At 43.6% G+C, this 25,991-nt stretch overlaps 3 protein-coding genes across 6 annotated transcripts in view; 1 reads left to right on the forward strand and 2 right to left on the reverse strand.

The window, feature by feature from the left end:
• The window catches only part of Graf (GTPase regulator associated with FAK), a 57,734-nt gene extending 46,275 nt beyond the window's left edge, over positions 1-11,459 (reverse strand). For all 4 annotated transcript variants that reach the window (XM_075689221.1, XM_075689220.1, XM_075689219.1 and 1 more), the window contains exons 1-3: positions 11,212-11,459; positions 7,785-7,880; positions 3,538-3,599 (exon numbers count right to left, since the gene is read on the reverse strand). In XM_075689221.1, the coding sequence (XP_075545336.1) occupies positions 3,538-3,599; positions 7,785-7,880; positions 11,212-11,365 (312 nt within the window). In that variant the 5' untranslated portion in view covers positions 11,366-11,459. The remainder of the gene's footprint in view (positions 1-3,537; positions 3,600-7,784; positions 7,881-11,211) is intronic.
• A 204-nt stretch (positions 11,460-11,663) lies between these two features.
• Noa36 (zinc finger protein 330 homolog Noa36) lies at positions 11,664-23,666 on the forward strand. Its single transcript, XM_075689222.1, has 11 exons — positions 11,664-11,814; positions 11,935-12,057; positions 12,148-12,167; positions 12,274-12,344; positions 12,494-12,573; positions 13,498-13,624; positions 13,713-13,817; positions 15,502-15,548; positions 18,381-18,498; positions 21,859-21,963; positions 23,490-23,666. The coding sequence occupies exons 2-11, from the start codon at positions 11,938-11,940 to the stop codon at positions 23,648-23,650; spliced, it is 954 nt and encodes a 317-aa protein (XP_075545337.1). The 5' UTR covers positions 11,664-11,814; positions 11,935-11,937; the 3' UTR covers positions 23,651-23,666.
• Positions 23,641-25,991, reverse strand: part of nompC (no mechanoreceptor potential C) — a 76,399-nt gene continuing 74,048 nt past the window's right edge. Inside the window, exon 28 of the mRNA XM_075689223.1 lies at positions 23,641-25,266. Coding sequence (XP_075545338.1) covers positions 25,118-25,266 — 149 coding nt within the window. The 3' untranslated portion in view covers positions 23,641-25,117. The remainder of the gene's footprint in view (positions 25,267-25,991) is intronic.

Below are 25,991 nucleotides of genomic sequence, written 5' to 3' on the forward strand. Positions count from 1 at the left end.
CATCGCCACTAGGCGATGAGCTTCCACGTGTCTAATAACTATAACTATGTCTATAACTATGTCTCTCTTGGACATTTCTCTTCCTGCAGAACTATTTGATAAACTACTTGTAATACTACGCAAGGAAACTGATGCGCATTAGGAACGTGTTCACAAGAACGATCAGCACCCACAGAAAGACCGCCACAATCTAGAGATATATACGTAGTCACAAAATGACGTCGTCGGTTTCACTGCCTGCTAAACGACTAACGCGAATTTAGAAGAGAGATACTTAGCAATTGAATGCATCTACTAACGCCTTTCCACGTTCCGAAGTTCTAATGAACCTTCAGTGCCGCAAAATACTGTCAGGTTGCACATATTTGAGCACCACTAAGCGTGCACGTTGGGCTACAGTAAAAACAATAATTGGCCACGCTCACACGGCCGCTGCTTATCATGCTGTTTGACGACAAGCTCATTGCGATATTTCTGCCAATTGCTACCTTCGACGGTGACTCCTATGTCGCCTCCTGACACGTGTCAACAACAGATATGTCAGAAGCCTTTTGACAGCTGAGTATGTAAGCACACCACATAATTGTGTTCACTGTACAAGCTGCTGTCGAAGTATTATGCGCGTATAAAAATGCCGATAGATGACGTTCCTTCGTGACACCTGTGTTACACCGGGCGTCAGCTCCTAGGCGCTTCCGGCAGTGCTGATTAGCCTCCCTGCCCCTTTCACTTATTCTCTCTCTCTCTCTCTCTCTGCTCACGTATAGTATGCTGATAAGTGCCCTTACTTCCTGCTTTGAACATGACACAGTGGTGACGTGTTCGCACGCTACAGCTGTTAGAAGCCGGTGATGGCTGCTTCGGTGTTGCTTACCACTTTGAAATTCGAGGAACAAAATCCAAGCTTAATTCATCAGTTAGTGTCCTAGATAAATAAATATGAGCCTATGTGGGCAAGAGCAGCGCGGCAACTTTTTGAATGAGACAAATGATTGATAAACATTCAAGGAGTTACCAACATCGGGACAGCGTCGCCATCTAAAAGTACAACGTGGGACATTCGGGCATACAAAGGAGAAAGAGTTTAAGTAAAAAGAAAAAAAAAACATTCTCCTCAATTTATTTATTTTCACCCAAACGAAGAGAGAGAGTAGGAGGGAGGGGGGAAGGCGAGGCATGCTCAACGTTATGCTCTGCAAAGCTAGGTCTCCGCAGAGTGCCACTATAGTTCAAAGTTCGTTCCCCCGGTTCCGCCAAGAATATTTACACAACCGTGCGTCGAGAGGTGCGATCGCAGGATTTTCGGAGGATTTCACCGAAGGCTACATACAGCGCAGCCGCTGAACGTCTCCACGGCATAGGCCAATCGATTCCCAAGATCTCGGGCGCGATCATGCGTGATCTTCCAAACGCAAAAATCCAGCGGCGTAACGGGCCACGCATACCTCGCAACGTCCTGCACGCAACGAGAGCTGGTCGACTCGAATGCCGTGACGACCCCCACCACTTCGAAGCCCACCGACGCGCGGTATATGGAGAGACGGCGCAAACGAAATGCGCGCGTCGCCGCGAAAGCGTATCCGAATGATTTTGAAGGTATCCGGTGCCGCCGACGCTTACGCACTTCTAATCGAAAACAGTTCTACAGCGTTTCTCGCGTGGGAGACGCGAAGGCAGCCTATACGCCACCGACCCGGACAGTTGCACCGAACTCGGGAGATACTCCCGAGAGCGCAGCACGGCGACGAGTGGGAAGCGCAGAATTACGGCGCGGCGCAGGAAAAAAAAAAAAAAAAAAAAGCCGGCTGGTCGTCGGCGCTCGTGCCCTTGACACCCGCGCGCTTTTTCCCCCCGCATCCGTCGCGAAGGAAATGGGACAGGAACTGGCACAACTGAATCTAGCCTTCGAGCGAATCGGGCCGTTCGGTACACATGCGAATGTCTGGTTTCCGTTAGCCGTGCGACCAGCGGCGTAATAGTGAGACGCGCGGTCGACCGCAACCTTACGGGGCCTTTCCATCGTTCTTTTCTTTTTTTTTTCTTCTCTTCAGCACTGGCCTGCTCAGTCCCTGCACACGGGCAGGCGGAGTAAGATAAACAGCGCGCGCGAACTCCGCTCCGGCCGCGGCTATAAACGTATACGTGTGCCGAGGCCCAGCGTCGGCGCTGCGCGCACGATAAACAAAACGAGAAACACGCGGCTACACGGTCCCGGGAATGCACGGTTCCGCAAATGGACGCGCTATACAGAGAAGACCAACGGCAAAGAATTCGAGTCCACGAGACGGAGGCGAGGAGATTTTGCTACATCGAGAACGTGATATAGGGGAGCCAATGAGCCGAGACGAACGGACAACCTGTCACATGCATCCACTCACATAGTTTCGCACAATGCGCCCGGAGAGTTGAATGGCACCGCCGCACGAACGAATAAATTTTGAAGGTTACGAGAGGAAACACATGTCGCATTTAGACCCCGTACTATAGCCATTGGCTATGGATGTAAAATATCGTGTGAGAGCGGGTCAACCTTTATCGATGCGAGTATTTTTCCCCTGGATAATGCGAATGAAGGAATGAACGAAATTCATGTTTTTGCGACCCTGAATTACCTAACTCGTGTAAAAGATCCACGTGGATCGACAAGGGCGGTGCCACTCAGTCTTTCTCTCTCCCTTCTCGCGCGAGCATCTGTTCCTCGTCCACCGTCCCCACTCGACCCACCGTTTACAAGACAAACGCAACCGGGGCCATCGCGCCGAGAGCGGACGCTGGTGCGCTCCCGAGGTACGCAACCCGAAGCTGCAGTCTCGCGCAAGCAAATCGCTGCGCGGCTCGATGAAGCAGCATGTAAGAGACGACCGAGCGAGCCGGAGCGAGTGCCGAAACGTCGCGATGGTCTGTTCTCATGCGACCATCTTCTGCGTCACGACACGTACCCCGTTTGGGAAACGAAACCGAAACTAAATCTTAAATTTAATTACGCTCCGAGGGTTTACGGGCCGAAACCAGGACACGATAACGAGGCACGCTGCAGTGATTAATTTATGCCACCTGGAGCTCTTTAACGTGCACCTAAGTCTAAGTACACGAGCCGTTTTCTCCGTTTCGCCCCCCCATCGAAAATGTGGCCGCCGTGGCTGGAATCGAAACCGGGACCTAGAGCTCAGCTGCGCAACGCCGGTGAAACCGAAACTGGTACGCAGGAATGTTATCGTAGTGAGGAACGCCAGGATTTTTTTCTCTCTCTTACGGTTTCGAGGTTGAGAACCGCCAGTTAAATAAATAAATAATAAAAAAATAAACTAAAAAATAAACAATAAGAATGAAAAATTTCATGTCAGTACTCATAAGGACAATGACGGTCTAGCCGTTTTCGCAACCATAGAGAAACTAGCGGATGAGTCGGAGTGAAAGAGGGTTGAGAAAGATTCGTTGCATGTTTTACATCCAGGTTCCCTTTTCTATCAGTATCTATACCGGCGCCTTCGCGTAGAGGCCCGCATATACTGAGGGGCTCGAGAAAGCAGCACGTACCATTCGGTCCCGCTCGTCTTCGATGGTCATCAGCAGTCGACCGAATTCCTTCAGCGAGCCGGCTGGAACGAAACAAAAGCGCTTGTGTCAGACACACCCGAGTCCGAAAGGGCGGCACTTCCTTGCCGACCAACCGCATAGCTGTCACCTTACACCATGCCTTACACGGCGACTGGTGACGGCGGCTGCATCTGGTATACGGTAAACAATAGAATGGCGCAGGAAATGCGTCAGCAACTCGGGTAATTGCGAGGTTTCACAACATCGCGCACCTCAGGCCAGCCGCAAACAGTTGTCTGCCGAGTTTAGGCGCGCCCGGGCGCAACAGCTCTTGAAGCTGCCCTGAACCAAAACAGTTCGCGAATCTGTCGAATTACGCCAAAATTTCCAATTCGCCACTCTGTGTAGCCCTGGCTGCGCGCTCTTCGATTGGTCCACGCTGCCAATGCGGCAGATTGCGACAGTGTCAGAAATAGCATTCCGACTATCAATTTCAGCGGGTTAAACAAAAAGACAGCACCCTAAATTTGTGCAGCGCTGCGATATGTGGTGAAGCGAACTGCGGGGATTGGGCACGAGCAGCACGGCGTGTGTGGAAGGCGCCCGCTTCCGTCCGCCGTACAGTGCACGTTGCATTCGATCCGACGTCGCCAGACTAGCACACAACGAATTGCCGCAGCGCAAGTAACGGAGGATGTCCCTCTAACTCGTGCGCCCAACTATGAGAAAAACTTGAAAAACAAATGTCGTGACGGTTAGCACAGATTACGGGCAACCGCATCCCGGCCGCCGTCTATGGATAGTGTACATTGAGATACCTGACGCGCCGTCACGTCTCACGTGCATGCATGCGTCGCAGCTGTTCGTTGTCAGCATGCACACAGTTGTTGGCGCGTGCACTGTTGCAGCTCGGAGTAGTACACTGCATGCAACGAGCTTGCTTCCGACAACGCGTACAGTGGCGTACTATAAGTCTGTCGCCATGCGCCGTCGCCGGCTTCGTGTCGGCCTTCGTGTCGGCATCGGGAATAATGTGACCCAACGCCGCTTATTTTTTTGGGTGAATGTGGAGAAAACTAATTTATTTAAGTGGCACTTCTGGTCCTCCGCCCTGCGCTGCCGATTTGACGGGAATGCCTCGCCGAGAACGACCAATAAGGAATACGGATGGGTCGACAGCGGCCGGACACGTTAGGAAGGATGCCGACTCTGCATGTGCTGTATGGCCATACAGACGGAAAGTGGCACTTCGAAACCACGCTGTTTTCGGCAATGTATAACCTAGCGAAGCCCTGTTTTCTGGACTAAAACTGTATTTCCAGCAGAGATTGGCACGCGGTAAAATGACCTCAGTAGTGACCCACTATAGTAGACGCACAACTGCTGAAACACCTCAGTTACCAGCACGGCCAGCGCCGAAGCCAGTATAGATGGTCATAATGTGCGGCAACTTCTTTATGAGGGAGTACACGCGTAAGATTTTCCTCGAGCAATGAGCAATAGAGCAATGACGCCTGTCCACACCCACACAAAGAAAGAACGATGTTGAAGTCATGCGCTTGCCCTCGTATTTCCTTTTGTGCGTGTTTGCCTATTTCTTTCTCGCTCGGATACGCTGGTCAACAATATTTCGAAAATTCTTGTACGTTCACTACGATCTTAACTCCAATCAGGACTAATGCGCGCGAACGCGAAATTCTTTGGGGAGTACGATAACCAGTGAAGAAATGGGGTCAAATAACGGACGCAGTTGATCCCGCAAATGGTTAGCGCCGGCTCTCCCGTCGTTCTTACAGTGTGCACGTCATCCTTACAGCGTTTTCGTGTTGTCCTCCGTGGGGCGGGGTGGGGGGGGGAAGGCAGCCTCGGTGACGAAGACCACAAAGAGCACGCGCGAGCCGGTGGTTGTGCACGCGTCCGGTATAGAGGCACGAGCGCGTCACCGGCAGATCTCATTACATCGCATGTCGGCTGATCGGCGACGCCAACAAAGAGGCCACCACGTTCGGGGTGACAACACACAGGCAGCAAAATCGAGGGTCTCTCTACCACGCTCCGGGACGAAGATTGTGGCTTATCAGTTATCGGGATCAAGTATTAAAGCCCTTATGTATTATGTAAGTATTATTCATAATGCGGAAACGTGCCGACCGACATCAACAAAACGAGCTTTTCTGCAAGAGCTGCAGACAGTGGGTTGGCCCTCAAGTATACCAGTATACAGTCGACGCTTGCCGGTGGGGTGTCGGCTGCGGGTAATGTCTGCCAACTGTTCCGATCCGCCTCCAACGCCCTCGTAATGTGCCATTGGGAGCAAATGCGGATCATTCGGAAAGTGCGATTTTTCCTAGTCATTCACATGATTCACAACCTAATAGTAAAGATGGTACTATACTGTACCTTTTTTTATTTTCTTTTATGTTTGCTTTGATGCAGTGGTCCTGTATCACCGCGTTTCTGTGGACTGTTGTTATTGTGCGTTTCTTTAGATAGCCGTGTTTGCGTCGCGTGTCAGTGTGTAAAGCGTTGTAGTTCTTACACACACACACATCACAAGAATATCGGGCAAAAATTATGTCCCGCCTCCACCTGCCATGGCCCTGACTAACACTCTAGGTCTAGCCCACATAAATACCCAAGATAGTGGCTACATTGATGGCCGTCATTGCAGCACAACTGGTAGTGCAACGCATGTGTGATACAGTGGTTGTGGGTCCAGTTCACACTGGCGACAAGTTATCTTTTTGTCTACTTTCAATTTCCCTATTCCGTATTATCTTTTACATTTCAATTTTAAGCCCAGCTAAATAACCCTATGCGTTTCTTGGCTTTATTGCCAATTGGCTTTATAATACGCACAGATATTGAAGTTACCCCCTCTGCTCGTACACGAAAGATACCATACACTTGTACGAAAAAAAATATGCTTCAACTAAAGCATCTACGGTCTGTTTCAGCATAGAACTGAATGTAAAACACAGGAGTGAAATGCGACGACAGCTGCAGTAGTGTACAACACCAGCTAGTTAATAGAAGGCCTCCGTGATGGGACTGTGACGTCATTTAGGAAGGCTGGCCGTCTCACTGAAAACCGTGCTTTGGGGATTAAAAAAAAAAATGGAAAAAGAAAAGCCCTAAATGCTGCTTCCATTGCTCAATTAAAATGCTTACAATATTATTTTTCCATGGTGACGTCACAGCATTTCTCTTTGAAATGATCAGGATATCGACCTTTGCACATAACATCATGGCCCAATGTGCACAGGGCTCCTGCTTTCGGGAAACCGAGGTTGTGATAAGGGCTTGGTTAGTTCATTATGCCAAGGCGAGCTATAGCGCAAAACAGTGTTTTAGTTCGACTTGCTGATGGAAATAATGACAGCTATCGAAAGTAACGTCGTGTGGGTCTTCTTGTGTTCTCATGGGTTTTTGTGCTATAACTTGTCTTGTTGTGAAGTGGTGTTAAGCCCAGAAGGTGTCGAAGAGTGAACACCCGGCTCCTTTTGTGACATCACTGCGTCTTGGTACGTCAAGGAAATGGCGTTGCCTGCTTTTGTACTATTAAACTCATGCTTAATCAAGCTAAAGTAAGCAATAGTCGTTTGTTGGCGCCAATACTCATTGGAGTAAGTTTGTATGCATGTGAAGCATATGCTGCATGTTTTTGTAAACCAAAAAGTTTGCTTTAGTAGCCCCCAAAATGCAATATATCTTTTAAAATTAACCACAAAAACAACTCATATTTGTCCACTTTTACTTATCTAACAGATACAGTGCACAGAATTGATAGACCTACATATTTAAGGTGATGCGTTATGGAAATTTGTTTCAAAATTTCTAAAAACTCTGTTTAGGAATTCTGAAAGGTCTATTAACTTTCGATAAATCATGTAAATATTGGAGGCCATAAACCAAGCTTTTTCTTTCACTAGTCAGTAGTCTTAATTTTCTCTTAAATGCAATAAATTTAATTCAAGCCAGTTCAGCAGTTGCCTAATAAAAACATTTCTGTGCTTCATACATACCTCAATAGGAAAATCAGAGTTGGCTGCAAGCTAAAGCCTCCTCTTAAGCTAGGTATCATTCCTACTGCAAGTTTTGCTCTGAATACAATGGCAATTAAAAACAATGTTCAAAGGGTGCATCTGAAGTAATGTGTCAGCACAAGTCTCAAGTAGCCATAGCTGTGGTGAAATGTAGGACATACACAGCTAGCTCAAATATTGTCACCAATGAAACGCACTTACCAATCACAATTTCATCATCAGTCTGGCTGTTGCCGATGCATTCCAGCCTAAAATTTATGAAACTGTTGGCGAGGCTTCGTTGTGCCCTTGAGAGGTCTATTAAATATAAAGAAAAGAGTAACATGCGGTTACGAGGATATTACTGTGCCTTGGATGGTCACTCAAGTTCAGTGCACAGAAACACACAAAGCTGCCACGTCCATAACACGTCATAACACAAGTCATAACATAACACATAACACGTAATAACATGTCCAGAGCAATGCACAGTGTATGGGTTAGGATACTTGGACACTGGGGCAACACCCCAGGCAAATTTTGTTCTGGACCTGTTTCTAACAAAAGAACTCGCATTAACTGCACTGCTCTTCTAACTAAAGCAGAATACTTCTTTTCTCTTTTCTTCAGGACTTCATGCAAGCGCACTGCTGTTTTTTACATGCAAGGAACTGATAGTGTACTCTACATGTAGATGCACGGAAGCAAGTTTATTCAGAACAAGTGCTCCAATACAATTGGGCTAACTTCCTTCAGTCAAGAATACAGTAAACAGCTTTCTTTCAGCAAGTTTTTTTTTGTATGGGACACGTGGATGAAGAGGCCAGCGTGCCAATTCTTCATGTCAGATTTTTAGGGCATCCAGCCGAGCCGATTGTGGCACATTCTTTCAGAGGCCATTTATCGATGAGCCCCGAGTTGAGGCTTGTTGATCATGGATGATTAAATGGAATTAAAAGGCTTCTAGATAACACTAGAAACAGTAGGTATTTATTTTGCTGCTGTGTCTAAACAGTGCTGACTGCATTGGAGATAAACAAAAAAAAAAGTTATAGAAAATAAGGTATAATTTGCAGACAGCAATGGTTCCAAAGACTAGGTGAGGTGTATAGTCAAATGCTGATAAGCCATGAAAAGACTGTGTGCATTAAAACCAATTAAAAGCTCATCCCAATGACGTGAGCTCTATGCATTTGTGCAAAATGATCTGGCACTAGCATGGAAAAGTCTATTCGCCTAACATCTCGAAAACACTGTCTTGCTTTAAAATTAACAGTGCAGTTGTTGAAATGGGCAAGCATTTGTTCCACGTCACATGACTATAGTACGAAATGCATCTCTCCGTTCCCTACATAGCAGTCAACGCTGTGGAAGCTATGCAAGAAGTTTGGCCACCAAGAAAAGCTACCACTCCAGGTGTTCCGTCTATGCTTCGCTGCACATCAACAGCTTTCGCTCGTGCAAGCATGCATGTGAGGCTCCTCACGACAAGTTGCAAATGGAAAAAAAAAAAAAAAAAGCAACCCAGAGAAGAACAATAACAATAAAAATGATCTAAAACAACACATTAACTGCCGTATACACAGTGTGTTTGTTTCGAAGGGTTAAAACTTGCTTCATTCAATACTGAGCATGTATAAAAAACAGTTGCACACAATTGCGACCAAAAAACACCGTACTATATCCAAGTGCGAACGAAGCCCCCCCCCCCCACCCCCCACTGCAAAAAGTCTCTCTAGCCTCCACAGCATTGACTTCTATGTATGGAACGCAGTATAGTGGCAGCAGCTGTTATGCAGTTATGGCCAACTTCTGCGTATCTATGTAACTTTCGATTCTGGCTGAATTATGCACCTCAGTGTGAAAATTTTTCGTGACCATATGGTTATTAGAGGTGCACAAAAAATTGGTATAAATAGAAAGCTTAGGATTGCTTGCAAGCTATATTTATATACATATTTTTTTTTGGTTATGTCAGAACCAGGGAAATTGAAAATGCTAGCTACTCACATAGGGGAAAAAAAAAAAAAAAGCCTACCCTAGTGTGTGCACTTGAGGTGTTCAAAATCTTGAACAGATAAATAATTTAACATTTATAAAAAAATAACATTTCAGACCAAATCTTTACTGCAACACACGCAGACGAATGTTGGGCGTTATTTTTGGCAGCCAGCTAAAACGCATCGCATGTACGAAGGCCCCGCTCGGACTAGAAACTTCGCACCTATGATTTATGAGTCTAGAAAAACCCAGGCAATAAACCATGTTTATCGCTATTTTATCCTCCGTTGCTGTTTTTCTTTCTGCATAAGCACTTTAATTATCTGGAAGTGGTAACGCTGTTCACTGTCGTCTGAGCCGCAGTGATGCAGCCAATTTACTTCACAGACAGTGTTAAAAGCCCATCTAAGTTAACGTTGCTAAACATTCTAAATAAATTTCCTATGTATGACTGATGCTACAGTGAAGGGGAGCCATTATTCTATCGCTCTCGCGGTGTCTTTACCTTTGCAGAATGCATCATGCTTACGGTTGCACCACCCTTTGATAAGAGCGTAAGAGTAAGCGATACTTTCGATAAGATAGTCACATTTACAGTTTCAGGACATATGTGCTGTTGCTTTCTCGTCCTGACATCGATTCTAATGTGCTCGTGCGGCCAATCTGCTGTCTTACAAATGCTTCCAATAGAAGAAACCATCGTGCTTCTCACCCTTCTCTTGCTAATGACGACAAACAGCGAGACACTAGTGCAGCTCCACTGATGTGTCTTTGACATAATTATGAGCCGGCATTAAGAACTTCCTGCCTACACTACTCGCTGCTAAGCGCTCTCGTTGCATGTACTCAAATCTCTGAATGATCAATATAGGCTACTACAAACGTACGCGCTTATGCGAGAGAACGACGGGTGACTTCAGCCAACTTGGGCTTTCTGCTTGCTTCACAAAATGTTACCTGCGTGCGTAGACCGTACACAAATATACATCGATGTAAGCATAAGCTTGAGGTAACGAAACCAAAGGAAGTGAGGAGCAAATCATATCATTACACTTTCGAAGTAATCGATTTCACGTGACTGCTTCATTGCGATCAAACCTGGCGACCTTTCTCCACGACGCAATTCGAAAGACGCGGCAAATGCTCAAGATAACGCTAACCGAAATTGCACTGCACTCGAGCCGTCATAGAATGCGGGCCTTGCCGTTCCAAATCATTTGCAGCCCGCGGCTTTCGCTAATGGGAACAAACTCCCGCGCGCACGCTGCAACTTTTTCCGGCTAGCTGAAACGCGCGCACCATCGCTTTGAGCGTCGCTCGTTTACAACATGCCCGGCGCACACGCCGTAAATGGCATTTGTTTATCCCGTAACGGAAGGACGTGCTTCAACACCGGGTAACCCGATCTAAACGCGGCACACTCGTCAAACAACACCCAGTACGAACTTTGGCACCCACAAATGTTAGGTGCCGATGTGGGTGGGACCCTCGACGCGGCAATGAAAATTTGGTAGGCGTCCGTGCGAATGCTACTTTATTCGAGAACTTCATCGTGCTTTTCTGCAACCTTGCGTATATGCATTCAGTTCTGCTTGATAGGCATATATAACGGAAATCAAAGCAAAGGGGAATATTCAGATGAACTTACTTCGAGCAGCGTTCAGCAGATCCTTGACCTCCTTGATGATTCCTTTGATTGCCTGACTCGTCCGGTCCAGCTCATTTTCGTGCGCATGGAGATTTTCGCGGAAATACGGGCTGTCCGTGAGACAGTCTGTGAACTCTAGCGGTAACAGGCCCATGATCGAGCTTAACGTGAAGTTAACATAGCACACTTGTGTTTACTGCACCATCCACACGAACCCAAGTTCGCACTCGCATTGTTGCTAAACGAGAAACGTCTGTGACCTGCTAAAGCTCGAGGAATGCGGCAAACGTTTCATTCAGTAGAGTGTTATAAAATTCTATTGTTGTAATATATATATTATGCATTTTGTGTTTGTATTTGTGTGATTGTGTTATAACGTACAAAGAATGTATTTTGTAAGCGCAATAAACCTGACGCATGAACGCAAAACCGACAAGGGCTATCATCATTGTTATCAGCAATGGCGGCGCACTGACCGACGATCAACAAGTGCAGCCGGTGCAGCCGCTGCCACGATTTAATAACACGTTATTATGAGCTGCATATTCAGTTCAGAGTAACTTAAGCTACTAAATAGATAGGCTTGAGATATAAAAGAAAGGCGTAAGCTTGTTTTTAATCCAGTCGCAAAAAATTCGGAGCTCTTGACCTCCATGCGTTGCTAGCCGCACATTTCGGAAAACTGGCGTAAACTGAATTACTGTGCTTATTGTTTCTACTCAGATCATGCCGAAAAAGAAAACTGGTCAAAGGAAAAAGGCAGAGAAGCAGAAGCTTCGCCAGAAAGCCATTCGCGGTAATGCGGCCAGGGTTAACCTTGGTGATCATCCGTGCAACGCCGTCATGGTAGGTTTCGTGTACTTCGCGTCAGCTTTCTGGCTGTGCGTCCGAATAAAAAATATTATAATAATAATAATCAATGCGTTCTTCTTGCAGGAGTGCGACAAGTGTGCCAGGTAAACAACCTTTTCTTTTCCGATTTGATGCGTTCGTGGACTTTTGTACGAATTCTACGTGGAGCAGTGACGAGACGTTAAGCCGCGCTGTTTACTGCTGTCACAGGAAGCAAAAGAACCGGGCCTTCTGCTACTTTTGCTCCGCTGTTCAACGACTGCCAGTATGCGCAAAGTGCGGTGAGATTACAGTAATTGATTCTGCAAACACATTTTTCTTTCATGCACACGTGTAGCCAGAACTCGGTGCGCAGCAAAGAATTTGCCTTAAAAAGATGAATATACTTTGCGCTCCCGTAGTTGCTATAAATCGTCTTATTATTTTCCAGGAAAAATGAAATGTATGATGAAGACTGGTGATTGTGTTGTGAAACATTCAGGCCAATTCACAACTGGACTGGGCATGGTTGTAAGTTAAGGATTATTTCTCGAAACTAAGCTTTCATCACAGACACAATGGCCTATGAACAGTGCATTCTTTTGCTAATAATCCAAGTAGGTCTTTAATGTTATAAAAACGATAACGTTGCATGCATCTGTCATGGCTCATTCCTTATCTTGTTATATCGCCAGTTTTTATTTGCTTTATGGCTTTTATAAAAAAAAAAAACAAATTGACTGCTTTAGACACAAACATCAGGTACACACAACATGCTGTACTAGTACTACTAATTTGTAGCAGCGTGTACCGCCACTATCACATGTAACCCAAACGCTCGAGCAGATTGCTTGCTTAGGAGCCAACAGCACGAAGTGTTGGCTGCATCAAACACTGCACCTCAGGTTGGCATGCGGTACCTATTGACAGTGGACGTGCCCGCAGTGGCTGCTAGCTTTTGACAGTCCTGACTTGCCTGCCTGTGGCAATGACTCAGTGGCCAAGGCTCTGCGGCTCTGTTGGCTACATGGTCCATGCGCTGGCACATTCAAGTTAAATCTGATGGTGGCAGTACACGCAGTATACACCATCTCGTCTGTTGCTTTGCTTGATGGGGCACACATTACTTAGGTGACAAACAAGGTTAATATAGCTACTTAATAAAATTCTGGACACTGAAATTTTAATTAAATGCTTCAAAGTGCACATTACTATGGTGTCATTGAAACTGATCGTTAATTGAGGCACATCAATTTAGTAAAAAACCTGAGTGTCGCAGTTAGATACCCATTTGCAAAATACACTGGCATTTCACCCTTCTTGAGAAAAAGCTATAAGTCTGATGCTGGCATATGTTGCTGCACTATATTTTTGATGGGTGTCCCCAAACTTGTGCTTTACTTAGACTTTCTGGGACATGGGCATGGTGTTAGCTGTGGCTGTCTTCAATTTCAGGGTGCAATATGTGACTACTGCGAAGCATGGGTGTGCCATGGGAGGCAGTGCCTGACCACACATGCCTGCACTTGTCCACTCCAAGACGCCACGTGCATAGAATGTGAGCGCTATGTGTGGGAGCATGGTAGGTGCAGAGAAAGCCACTGAAATGGGGTGTACGACCATGCCCTCTTATGCTGCTGTCTCTTCACGCGGTTGCTTTGCATTCCCAGGAGGCCGCATTTTCAAGTGCTCCTTCTGTGACAGCTTCCTTTGTGAGGATGACCAGTTTGAGCATCAAGCCAGTTGCCAAATCTTGGAAGCCGAGACACTCAAGTGTAAGTCGCATTGAGATGACAGTCTCTCTTGCATTGCACGCTTTGACTTGTGGACTGATGATTTTATGAGCATTATGGTAATGTTCTTTCACTGAGGGTTCAATGTGATATGGTTGTCGCAACATATGTTGCCACGACTGCCAGATGGCCTACACAAAGGTTATTTTTGCCAACAATAGGCTCTTCTGTTCAGTCCTGTTTTTACAGCAGGTAGCTATAGAGGTTTACTGCACACTTTTGGGTTCTCACAGGATGGGAAAGCTTCATATTACAGGTGCCTGCAGCAAGCAAAACTTTCCTGCTGAACTTTCGATGCCTTAAGGTCGTTATTAGAAGAAAACAAAATTGACAATTTGCAAATGTGTGCAGAAAAGTACAGTAGAAATTGGAGTTCTCTGGTCATATTCTGTTACACTAAATAGAATTTTATACTGTTTTTGTCATTGGCTGTGATGCTTTTGTGCTATCATTATCACTGCGATCGGCTTGCTGGATGATAAGCAATGGAAAACGAAATCAGTTGTTACAAAATATGGCCCCTGAAACACTCTGTCTTCAGTTGCACATGCACGAATGTCTCTATAAAGTGAAGCTTTCTCTGCCTCATCTTTCGACTTTCCCACTGCTGCCTTGCATGTTGGGGGTGGTTGAGAGTGTGTAGGATCTACGTGAGAGAAATGATAGAGAAGGGAAGGGCGATGTCATAAAGCATGCTTTGTTTGAGGTCTCTTCTATAAAATAATAATAAGAAAAGAAAGTCTGTGGTGGCAGGATTCAAACCAGCACCCTCCAGCGCAGTTGTGGGATGCTCTACCCGTTGGGCCCCCAGTGCAGTTACAAAACGAGCGAATACCAACCTTGCCATTCTTCGCTTATAGCAATTTGCAGGGCAACACTTGCAAACGCAGGAATGCGCCAAAGTGAAACACGTTATATCACAAAACATATTATAAGCTGCATTTACATAAATGTGACAGAAGTGTATATTGTATCAACTTTTGCTACTATACTGGACGTGCCAGCAGTTGCAGGCAAACTGAGAAATAGTAAATTCTAGGTGCGGTATGATATGTTCCTGTTATTTCTGAAAATAAACAGTATGAAAGTTTTTCCATGCGGAGAACAGACGCAGGACATGGAAACACAAAGCTGCATTAAGGAACATAAGCTGGAGGTGGTTTTGGTGAATTTTGCAACTTGACACCCGAAACAATTTCTCTGGAATGCTAACTTTCAGATGTACCACAGGGTGGTGCTAGCTTGCTCAAGAGTAAGGTGATGCACAACAATGCAATTAAGAAACACGTCTAGCTTTGTGTTCTGTGTACTGCACAGACAAACACAAGGTAATGTTTAGCATCACTTTACCACTGTCATATTGCATCAACCGCTGAACAACATAAAAATCTGGGCCAATTAGCGTGAATCCGCACAGACACTAAAGAAATTGTCACTAAAACTGTTTCTCACAGTGTGTGGGATCTGCATGACTTTTTTTCTGTCCCTTTTTGTTCATTCATGTCAAAAATGAGTCTGAAAGACTTTGTATTGGGAAAGGGGTACTTTGTTGCAGATTGTGCCATTCAGTGTGTTACATGGCTATACTGTGCATTGTGTGGAACAATTTTTCAGGCCCTTTTTCTGAGGTCTATTTATGCTTTAATGAAATGTTCCTTCTCTTCAGGTGTCTCCTGCAATCGTCTTGGTCACCATTCTTGTTTACGTTGCAAGGTGAGTCATCTCCCTTTAATGTTAGTGCTTAGGTTTCTTGGTTGTTTACAAGCATATTTTTTGGCTAGTCTAGTGGTCCCATCGTATTCTTCATCCTTAAGCTCTTCTTGGGCATGCTTCTGCACCATGCTTGGGCTTCTCGAGCACCATGCTCTTGCAAATTCATTGGTGGCTTCTGTTTTCTAGGCTGATTAGTTGCCTATCCTTCTGTTTAGCCCACGACATGCCCTCTAGTTGTAGGATTTCATTTGGTTGCTGTACACATTGTGGCAGAACCCATCTCAATATGAATGTCAATGTTACTTTCATCAGCATTGAAGCAATACAGGGGCAGGCCATATTGCTAAATTCTTCGCTTCTGTGTAACCGACTTCTTCAATTTTCCGTTACCGACACCTTCTTCACTTCTTTATAGCGGAAGGCTCCTTGCTCAATGCAAACTCTGGTCCCATTCTGTTCACTTCACTTCGTTCTCCACACTCTGCTGCTTTTGATGCCAACTTTTTCACTTCTCTGTGATCGACTTCTTCAATCTTCTGTTGCAGACTTTTTCACTTCTTACCTGTTGTTTTGCTTGTCTATCTGAGCACCTACCTAGTGGCACGTAACCATTCTGCAGAGCATTGGCCAAGAATGTTCACCTACCTAGCAGTTGTCACATGCCTGGTTGCACCTAACCCACTGTCCCAGGTTGTCTATTTGGGAACATACCCAGGGGCCTAAATTGACATGAAAAAGGTTAAAAATAGAAATCATACCGAAAAGTGTGTGAAGTTCCCAAAGAACAGTAATCGCATTGATAACCTTATGTCACTTCAGGTGGCTGGCATTAAACTTGCATTTGCATTCCTTAAGTAGTCAGTATCACAGAGCTTTGTGTTAGTTGCATTGCTGTAATTGCTCCTGTATAATTAGGGTCCTTTGTTCTTGGGTACAACCTGATAATTACTGTTTTTGCACTCTGAACAAGTTTAAAAAAAAACGTGTTAAACCCGATTTGTCCCTAAGGTTTGCACCTTCGTTAATGAGGATAAATGCAAGGGTTACAAAACTGATGAACACTGCCCACCTTGTGTGAACAAGTGGTCAAGATTTATCATATTAAAAATATTCTTCAGATATGAATGTGTCATACACTTACTTTTCGCTAAATGCTCAAGCAAAAACCGGCATACATGTAATCAGTGGCTGCCAGCCTTAAGTGAATGAAAGCATCTTGCTTCTTTAGTAGCCACGTTCACATGAACGTGACAATGACCCACCCCATCGCATTTCCCACATATTGCATGTGTGTAAACACTCGTAATGCACTAGGAAACGAATGGAGGCTAACGTTGCTCTGCATTGCAAATGGTAGCTGTGATTTTGAGAAGGCGTTTACTCAACTATGTTGCATTCAAAAAAGGGTGGCAAATTGGCCTAGTTAGTATTCCATTCTTTTGTTGCAAGGTGGGAAGCAGTAAAACAGAACAACAGATGACAGGCACAACAGGTCTAGGATGGACATAGAAATGCCTCACATGCATATAATAATGTACATCAACAAGGGGTTATCAGACAAGAAAAAGCATGTCACCTCTTACGAAGCATGTCTGTGTGCACTACTATACCTTTTTTTTTCTTTATTAAATAAAATGCAAAGAAGCGATAACCAAACACGTCTCTATTTGTTGTTTTAGTTTATGTGGTTTCATTTAAAAGTATAAATGATACCTGTCAACAAGGATTTTCATAAATTAGTTCAAATGACTTGCGAGCAGCTCTCTTTGTCATTACATGTTCCCTTGAGTGATTTAATTTATTTAAGTCTGTTTGTGTACAGAAAAGAGACAGTTGCCTGTGTTAATCGTTTGTGAAAGTTACCAGGAAAATCCTGAACCTTGGGTTGGCCAACAGCAAAAACACAATTTTCCCTGGTTTTCCCCTATAAAAATAACACACAATTTTTACCCTCGAATTTTAAGAAATATGCTAAATCCCGAAAGCAAAGGGCCCTATGTGTAATGTGAATATGCGCACACTGGCGGCTATACTTGCGAAAGTCTTGCGATAAACTTTCAGAAGCAATATGTTGAGAGCTGGTCGCGAGGTGGTAACTTCACTTGTAAACGCTTGGGAAGACTTGTTGTTCTCCACTTTCAAGCATATCGTCCTCCCCCAGTCCCAGAGCCTGGTCGTCCCAAACAGCAAAGGGCTTCTGCCTCTAGGACTTTCTCTCTGTGGCAATGAAGGGAAAGCTACTGGGGAAGAGCTTCTGTTCATGTGTTACTGCACCAAGTAGTCTGGCAGACATCGACAGTGCTTTCTGTTTTGCAGAATCAGTGTAGCTTACTGATTGTCATAGTTCTTTATATGCTAAAACACTGGAGAACAAAGTAAAAAAAAATATTTAAATATAACTCTGAGTGGAGTACATTGTGTCATTTTAAGGGAAGTGCTGTTGTAAATAAGGTGTTTGTTTTGTCTTGCCCATCTTAAACATGAATGAGACTGTGGGACTATTTTCAGGAGCATTGGTCAGTCGTACATGTAGGCTCTGCAGCTCTCCTTCATTGCCGCAAAGTTGTTTGCGAGTAAAGTGAGTTTTTTATATAAGGAGAAACTGCTGTCTCTTAGGTGGCATTACGCCATCTGACTGCCTGTATGCTTATCTATTGGGCATTCATTTTTGTTGTTGTTGTTTTGTTATCTTTCTCAGCTGCTGCTTTCCCCTTTCCACAGCTATGCGATGATTCACCCTTTGTCTGTTAGATTCTTTATGCATTATTGCCATCGTCATCATCCAAGCAAAATAAGTTGCCCCACCTACATATTTTTCTCTCTGTATTACAGTCTTGTTACTGTGATGACCATGTCAAGCGGAAGGGATTCAAGTATGAGCGAAACCAGCCTATGCCTTGCCCAAAATGTGGCTTTGAAACACAACAGACAAAGGATCTCAGCATGTCAAGTAAGCATGCCAAAGAGGAAATTTTGGCCGACTTTGCCTTCCGTGTTTTGGCTGGTGAAGTGGCTGGTGAAATGATACTTATATGTGGGCTCTGATAACGTGCTCTCACTGCAACACTCATTTATGTGCTGCCAGGATGTAATGTGACATGATAGCCATGACAGTTTAATCTTGTTATAATGAACTTAAGGATGATGTAGCATTAACTTTAATGTTGACACTAATACTTTTATTATGACCATACCTGACCCCAACTGGCTTCAATATTGCATTGTGAAGTCTTATCCACATCATTTAAACCGGAGCTGGCACAGCAGCACATCTGATGGCTTACTGACCACATTCGGGATTAATTCTTTGTTGCAAAGCTGAGTTGCTGAGACAATACTCACCAGTTTAGTGCATACTGACGAGGCCTGTGGTATACTGTGTCTAGCACATTCATTTGTTAAATTTACAACTTCACAGTTTGATAACAATTGTCATCTGCAAATGATTTTGTGATCACACAGTACATGTGCACTGATGGCAGCTAGCACGATTTTTTTGTCGATTCTGCAGACACATATAACATTACATTTCTTCATTATGCGGCACTTAAATGTAGGGAACACCTGTCAAACCAAGCGATGGATCCCAATCATACAAATTAGAATTTGAAGGCTAAGCAACGTCTACCACATTTTAACAAGATATAAAGCAGGAATAGTTATATTACTTTAAACTTGGGAAGAAATAGTTTAGATCCATTAATGGGGAAATTTCGTTTAATGTGAGTCAATTAATGCATGGGCTCCTATGGGGCTCTCAAGAGAAATTAAGTTTCTTTCATTGTGTATGACTTGTGTGGATGTCAAATTGGACCCAGTATTGCTGTTACTATATGCCACAAAAGCACTGTGCACCTACCTTTAAGTTTGCCGAGATGGATGTTTGATAGAGCATTTGTACTAGGGAAAACAGTAAGGTTATTTTTGCACAGCACCTAACTGTTACTATGCCGTAAGGCTGTACTGTCATTGGTAGCCAGACCAGAACCCTGGTGCCATGCCAAGCTTTTTGCATCTGAGCAAGCGCTGGTGATTTTACTTTTCATATCACCACTGTACTACCACGCCACTAATAGACAAGGTGAAGAAAAGTGGTAAACCTGAGACACATGCACAAGCATTTGTGGAAGATAGCATGTGCCAAATTCCAGTGAAACTTGAGCATGCAAACATCTGCATGAATTAAAGCAGCCACTTGTCCCCTTGAACTCGCACATCTGCTCATAGCCATTCCTATCTTAAGCCTTTATGGGAAACGTGTATGGGTGATTGCTTTTGGCACTGGTGGTGACATCTAAGCTGAGCTTATTCTGGAGTACACCCAGCCCTAGATAAGAGCAGGAACTTGCCCAAGCATAGTCAGAGTACTCTAACATTTAAGCACACTTTGCAGCACTCTGAAACAGCCACTTGAAGGTAATATGCATTTTAAGCAGCAAGTTGGTTGTGGCACCAGAAGTTGTATACTGAACAGCTGCATTTTACCCGAGTAAATTTCCTAAGACACTACATTTGGGGCAGTATTTACCACACTGTTTCAGAGTGATAGTCTGAATTTTAATTATTTTCATGAGTTGGTTTTAAAGAAATACTTCAATTTGCATGTATATTTCATTATTGCTAGAGTCAGCAGTAATGTAGCACGTAGCTCAACTCAAAAAGTATTGCAAACATATACAGACAATGAAAGGCACATACGTGATGAGCACAGTCACTGTGTTTTAGTTATTGCTGTAATTGGTGAAGACTTATGCACAAGCAATTTCAACACATTTTTCGTTATGTCTTGTCTAAAGGGAATGCATTTCTTTCACATTGATCTGGGTGAACAATTCATCAGCCTTCTTAATGTAGTTGAAAAGACAGGGACAAAGAAGTAGAGCACAAGGTGTAGCGCTTGTGGTGTGTCCTCCTTTGTCCCTGTCTTTTTCAAGGCTTTTATACCTGTTGCAGTGCCATACCAATAAGGCCGAACATCAACCCTTTTAAATGTAGTTTTGTGTTTCTAGTGGAAGGTCTGTCTTTCTTTATCAGTCAAAAATTCCTGTAAGGGACTAATTCACTACTGAAGCTGGTGCAGTTCACATAGAACACCAATAAACAAAGCACTAGTCTTCTATTATTCAGAAGTATTTCAAGTGATAAGTCCTGACAAGGCAGGTTCACAGGTAGATGAGGTGATCCATAGTGGTTGAACAAGAAACATCTCTGGAGTCAACCTTTTAATGAGGGGACTTATCAAGCCCTCGGCAGTACAGGTCTTTGATAAGGCCAAGTCCCCTTGTCCAAACTTTGGCTTCAGAGATGTCTTTTGTTCAACCACTGGGGATCACTTTAAGTGCTAAGGATACTTACTGGAGTGTACTGCATCATTGTTTGTTGGCATTGTTGTCACTGATGGCACACTTAAGCAGACCTTTATCTACGCCAACTAAAATAAACTTGCATGTACGTGCCTTTTACAAGACCATGCAGTGCAGAAACGTGTTGATTTCTTTGTATTTGAGTGGCAACCAAGATGTGAAAGGCCAACACTTGTTTCCCATCGGGCGCTTTTATACCACTGCAGGCAACATGCTGCTGACATAAATTTCTATGCCTACTCCTTGTCTTTGCCTCAGGAAAGCATGCTTTGTCTTTTACGCTGTGCTGTACATGTTTCATTTTAGTCACAGAGCACAGCCATCAATACTGATGAAGTGGCTCAGTGTGCTTTAGTAGATGTATTTAGCTGCCAGGTCTGCAGTTCATACCCTAGTGCTGAAATAACCACATATTGTTATCTTTTGGTGCTCCTTGCTACATTTTAGCAACAAAGAACAATGGTATCATGGTCAAAATATGAGGACCCGAACCAAACTATGAACTGAGCAAACGCTGTCATTTAACTTGTGTACATTGTTTATCTTTTTCTGGTGACCGTTTTTCACTGACTAACCCCTGCTTAAAAGGTTTTGCTCACCGCAAAGCACACCTACATGTATTGCAACTTTTGTGAATGTTGTCAGTGATTCTATAGCGAAGGAATCTTGTCTAGTCAGATTTTGTGCACATTCTGGAATGTAGGTGAGCACCAGTGATTATGCTGGAATGTACGATGAATCATGTGTAAATAGCTGACAAATTTAACCCATAGATCAGATTTCAACTAGATCGCTGTGCTGAGTGTTACCTGTTTTTTCTGGGCACACGCGTACCCAATAATTTGTTACTCACAGTTTTGGTACTGTCTTGCTCTTCATTGTCACATCAGCGTAACAATATTTTGCTTGATATACCTGACGGTAAAGTGCCTTAATATATCTTTTAGCTCGCCATCATAATTATGGAAGACAGCAGATTCGTGATGACGATGATGATGATTATGGTACCAGCAGTGGCTATGGAGGAATTGGCTACAGCTATTATGGTTCAGGTAAGCACTATTATGGCTCATATTGTCCGTGACATGCATAACTGCAAATGATACTGTTAGACGTTGGAAGGTTCACATAATGAACCATGGCACTACTGTGGTTTATTTAAAACATACCTTAGAGTGCTTAATCATCGAAGACAGTAGTATATTACTTTAGCAGTTTTATTTATAACACAAGCATTATCACATGCACACATATGGTGCCTTTTGGCTTTGGATTTTCTTGCCTTTCCAAATTTATTGAGACACAGCTTATTGTGAAGTTCTTTTTTCATATCAAGACTTTAGTTATAATGAGGGCTTAGCTGGGTTGCATGCTTTGGTGAGGTCCATGTTTAAGTGCCTAGTGAAGGGGATCTGTTTCTGTGGGTGTATTTGAATTTGCCAAGGCAACTTTGTCATCCTTGGCACAGTACTAGGGCTCTGTGGTTTCTTGATGTGTCTATTTTGCGTAGGTAGTTAAGAAACATGAGTGAACTAATATGTGAAACAAGGAGTTGAGGTAGTGATTATAGTCGATGGCACTCAATGTCAAGTAGGCAGAGCAATGCATCTCTTTAAAACAATGCCATTTTATGTAAAATTTGCATTCTTAACACATTGCTTTTGTCATAGCTATTACAAGTGATAATCTAGCACATCGAGGAGGCTAAATTGCCTTGTGGAAGGTAAGTTTACCTGTGCAAATGTTGCCCTGCTTTCTGAAGCACTTGGTCCTGGTTACTTCCACTGCGTTGGTATCCACCATTTAGCCTGATGCTGTGGCTCTGCATTTTATGTAGTGGCAGTTTATAGGGTGCTAGTCTCATCAACGCTAAGCACAAGGTACCAGTTTGTTTTTGGCTGGAGTCCTGATGGCTGTCATGTTTACTTGTTGATCCTTGAGACTCCAACACAGAAGATCCTAGCTTTTCAACTCATTTTCTGTGTTGGTCACTCCTTTCCACTTGTCTTAATCATGGTAAACCTCTGATGCCACAACAGATGTTTGTGCAGGCGATGAAACAACATTGTGGCAGTTAAAGTGTTAATGTAGAAAAATAGGTCTGTTTGTTTGACGCCAAATCAGAGTACCTTATTATCATGTACTGTCACATTGAGTGATGTGCTGCACAGCAAAGTTCTAATCAAGTGCTGTGGACTCTCTTTAAATGGAACCTCAAGGGACAAGGGAAATTGGTTGCATTTATCAGGACTTCCATTTGCCGAGAGACAAAGCTGAATACAGTTGCATGAATACAAAACCAACTAACCTTGGGGATGGTGTTCCAATTAAGTGATTTCTGTTTACCAAGGTTTCACTGTACGTAGTATCTTTCTTGCATCAAGCACGGCCTTTGAATTTTCCTATTTTGTGCTCCTTTGTTGTTACTTTATGTAATATGTTAGTAACAACAAAAGATGATATGTCAGCATTTTGTCCATTATTGCCATTGCATATGGCCTTTCATTTGCTTTTTCATTGGCCTAGTTCTTAGTCTTAAATGCCGGTATGTGTCAAACCAAGCGAATCTTGTGTGCAGGTGGTGGAGCAGGTGATGTGGATGAAGATGATGAGGAGGACGATGACGATGAAGACGATGAGGATGATGATGATGATGATTCTGATGAAGAAAGTGAAGAAGAGGATGAAAAAGATGAGAAAGATGAGAAAAAAGGGGACACCACAGAGTCTAAGGAATAAAATTTTTCTTGCACGATGCAACAGGAATTCATTGGTCGAAGGTAAAGCTTGATTACACACAGGAACACAGAAAGGAGAGTAGTCTCACTTCCAGGGAACTGAATTAGAAACAACTGCAATGTTATACACAAACAGGATTGTGTAAATTAAAGTGTCCTTCAGGCTTGCAGAAGATTCCATTTGTTGCAACAAAGTGTTATTTTACATAATCTTTCTTTCCTGTGTTAAATTACATTGTTCGTTGCTAATAACTTGTACAGCAGTTATTGTGGGATACAACCATTCACTTTCTTATTGAACTGCACGCATTCCATATCACTTTTCATGAATGGTATCTGCAGAGCTTCTCAATCAGAAAAGTGAGAAGATTAATTACACCCACACGTAATTGTTCAGCATGCAGCCAAGTCATAGCATTGCTACTTTTCTTCGTTTTACACCTATTGGGACATCAGCACTGCAACTGAAAATACAACTCGGCCAGTTATATATTTCAGTGACCTACGTAAGCTATCAAGGGAAGTTAAGGTGAACGTTGAAAGCATAGATGGGCACTGCACCCTATCTCTAACAAATTTTTTACAGCTAATGCTTTTGCTAAGCATTTAATTTTGTGGCAGGAAGGCTCTAGGAAAAAGTTGCATTTCATTACTGAAGCCATAATGTACACTCCAAACAAATTAATGTACCTTAATTTATCTACATTACTGTACATACACTTAAATCTCCGTTTAGACTGAGCAGTGTGTGCAGTCTGATCAAATATATGTTGCATTAGTAAACTGGTATATATTTACAAATACTTGGAAGTAAAGAGCTGTGTCCTTGTGGATAGCCTCCTTGGCATGTAATACATAGCTCATACTTGTAAACTTGTTCACCTGCTTTTGCTCGCGACATACATTCATAAAAATGTTTCTGTTCTGTTTGTAGCTGGGAGCAATGAATATTAAGCTGGGCAAAATACATGAATTAGAAAATCTTCAATGTTTAAATAGAAGAAAAAGGAAATGGTCCCTTCTAGATGTAAACATTATATACAAAACAAATTGTTTTAAAGCTAGCAGGCATTGCTGTAATTGTCATGCTTCTAAACAGACTCATTGAGTGTTCAAGATTAAAACTGTGTCATTGTGCATTATGTGATGCTTTTCTGCAAAACTTCTTGCTGTGTGTTTAACATCCTGAGTGCATTGTAAAGTAGAAGGATAACTCAACAGACTTTGAGATTGTACATTATGCCACCTCACCTTCACCCAACTTGTGCAGACTGACTGCTGGCAACAGCAACAAACAGCCTCGGTTGGCTCACTTAATGCCTTTAGACAAGTTTTCAAGCATGGTTGCTTGCTGGCAAGCCCTTGTGGATGAGCTCGGAGGCCAGGAAGTGTGCCTTGTCCAGCATAAGGGGTTGAGGTTAACGCCTCAAGTTTGACAACTCGCCTTCATTGGCATTTTGGGGCATCTTCACTCCTTCTTGTTGCCAGCAGCCTTTTGCAAGGTCTCCACAACTGACAGTGATGCCCTGCGCACTTCGAAGTTTTCCAGGTACTTGTTCGATATGGACGGCCAGTCGACAACATTTGTCAATTTGTTCATGCCTTGCATCATTTCTTCTGGAAAAGAAGGATGACAGAGGATTTAGTATGCCTTGCAGTACTGCATCATCTAGGGCACTGTGGCATAGACACTTTAAAAAATTCTGTAGGTTTTCCAGAAGGCTTTCTTGCAGTGCATGCATTAACAGCTGCACTGCTTTCACTTTGCAATGCAGATGCCCTGAAATGAACTAAGAAATAATTTATAGCTTTATCTGAAATTTTTTAATATTTGCCAATCCTTAAAAAAGAGGCAGTGGTGATTTAGCGGTAAATGCGATAGAAATGCATGAGTTCTTTGAGGTCCCGGACCCATGATCTAAGCCACGCTTACTGCATTGACAAGTATGGTTCAGGAGCTCACTTGACACATGTTGTATCTCTTCGAGGAGCAATGTACAACCGACGGTGGTCCGCTCCCACTATCAGTCGCACTACACACACTTTTCCACCTTGACACTTTTAATGCTGATGCATTAATATGAGGCCACCATGACTTGATTGAAGAACATTTGTCATAGAAGAATGCAGTAACGTTACCATGCAATCAGTGCCTTTGTTAGACACTGGCAAAAGCATGCCCTTCAGGCAATTAAAGCTCTCAACAAACGTGTCACCATATAGGAAAAGTGACACTTGGACAACAGGTGAGCAGTGATGACATGCATAGAATAATGCTGCGAAGCTGGTGGGCGATCGAGCGTTTCTGCTCAGTTTAGTCAGTGCCTTGTTAGAAATGAATG

This window comes from Dermacentor variabilis, chromosome 4 (genome assembly GCF_050947875.1).
Source record: "Dermacentor variabilis isolate Ectoservices chromosome 4, ASM5094787v1, whole genome shotgun sequence".
Classification (NCBI taxonomy): Eukaryota; Metazoa; Arthropoda; class Arachnida; order Ixodida; family Ixodidae; genus Dermacentor; species Dermacentor variabilis.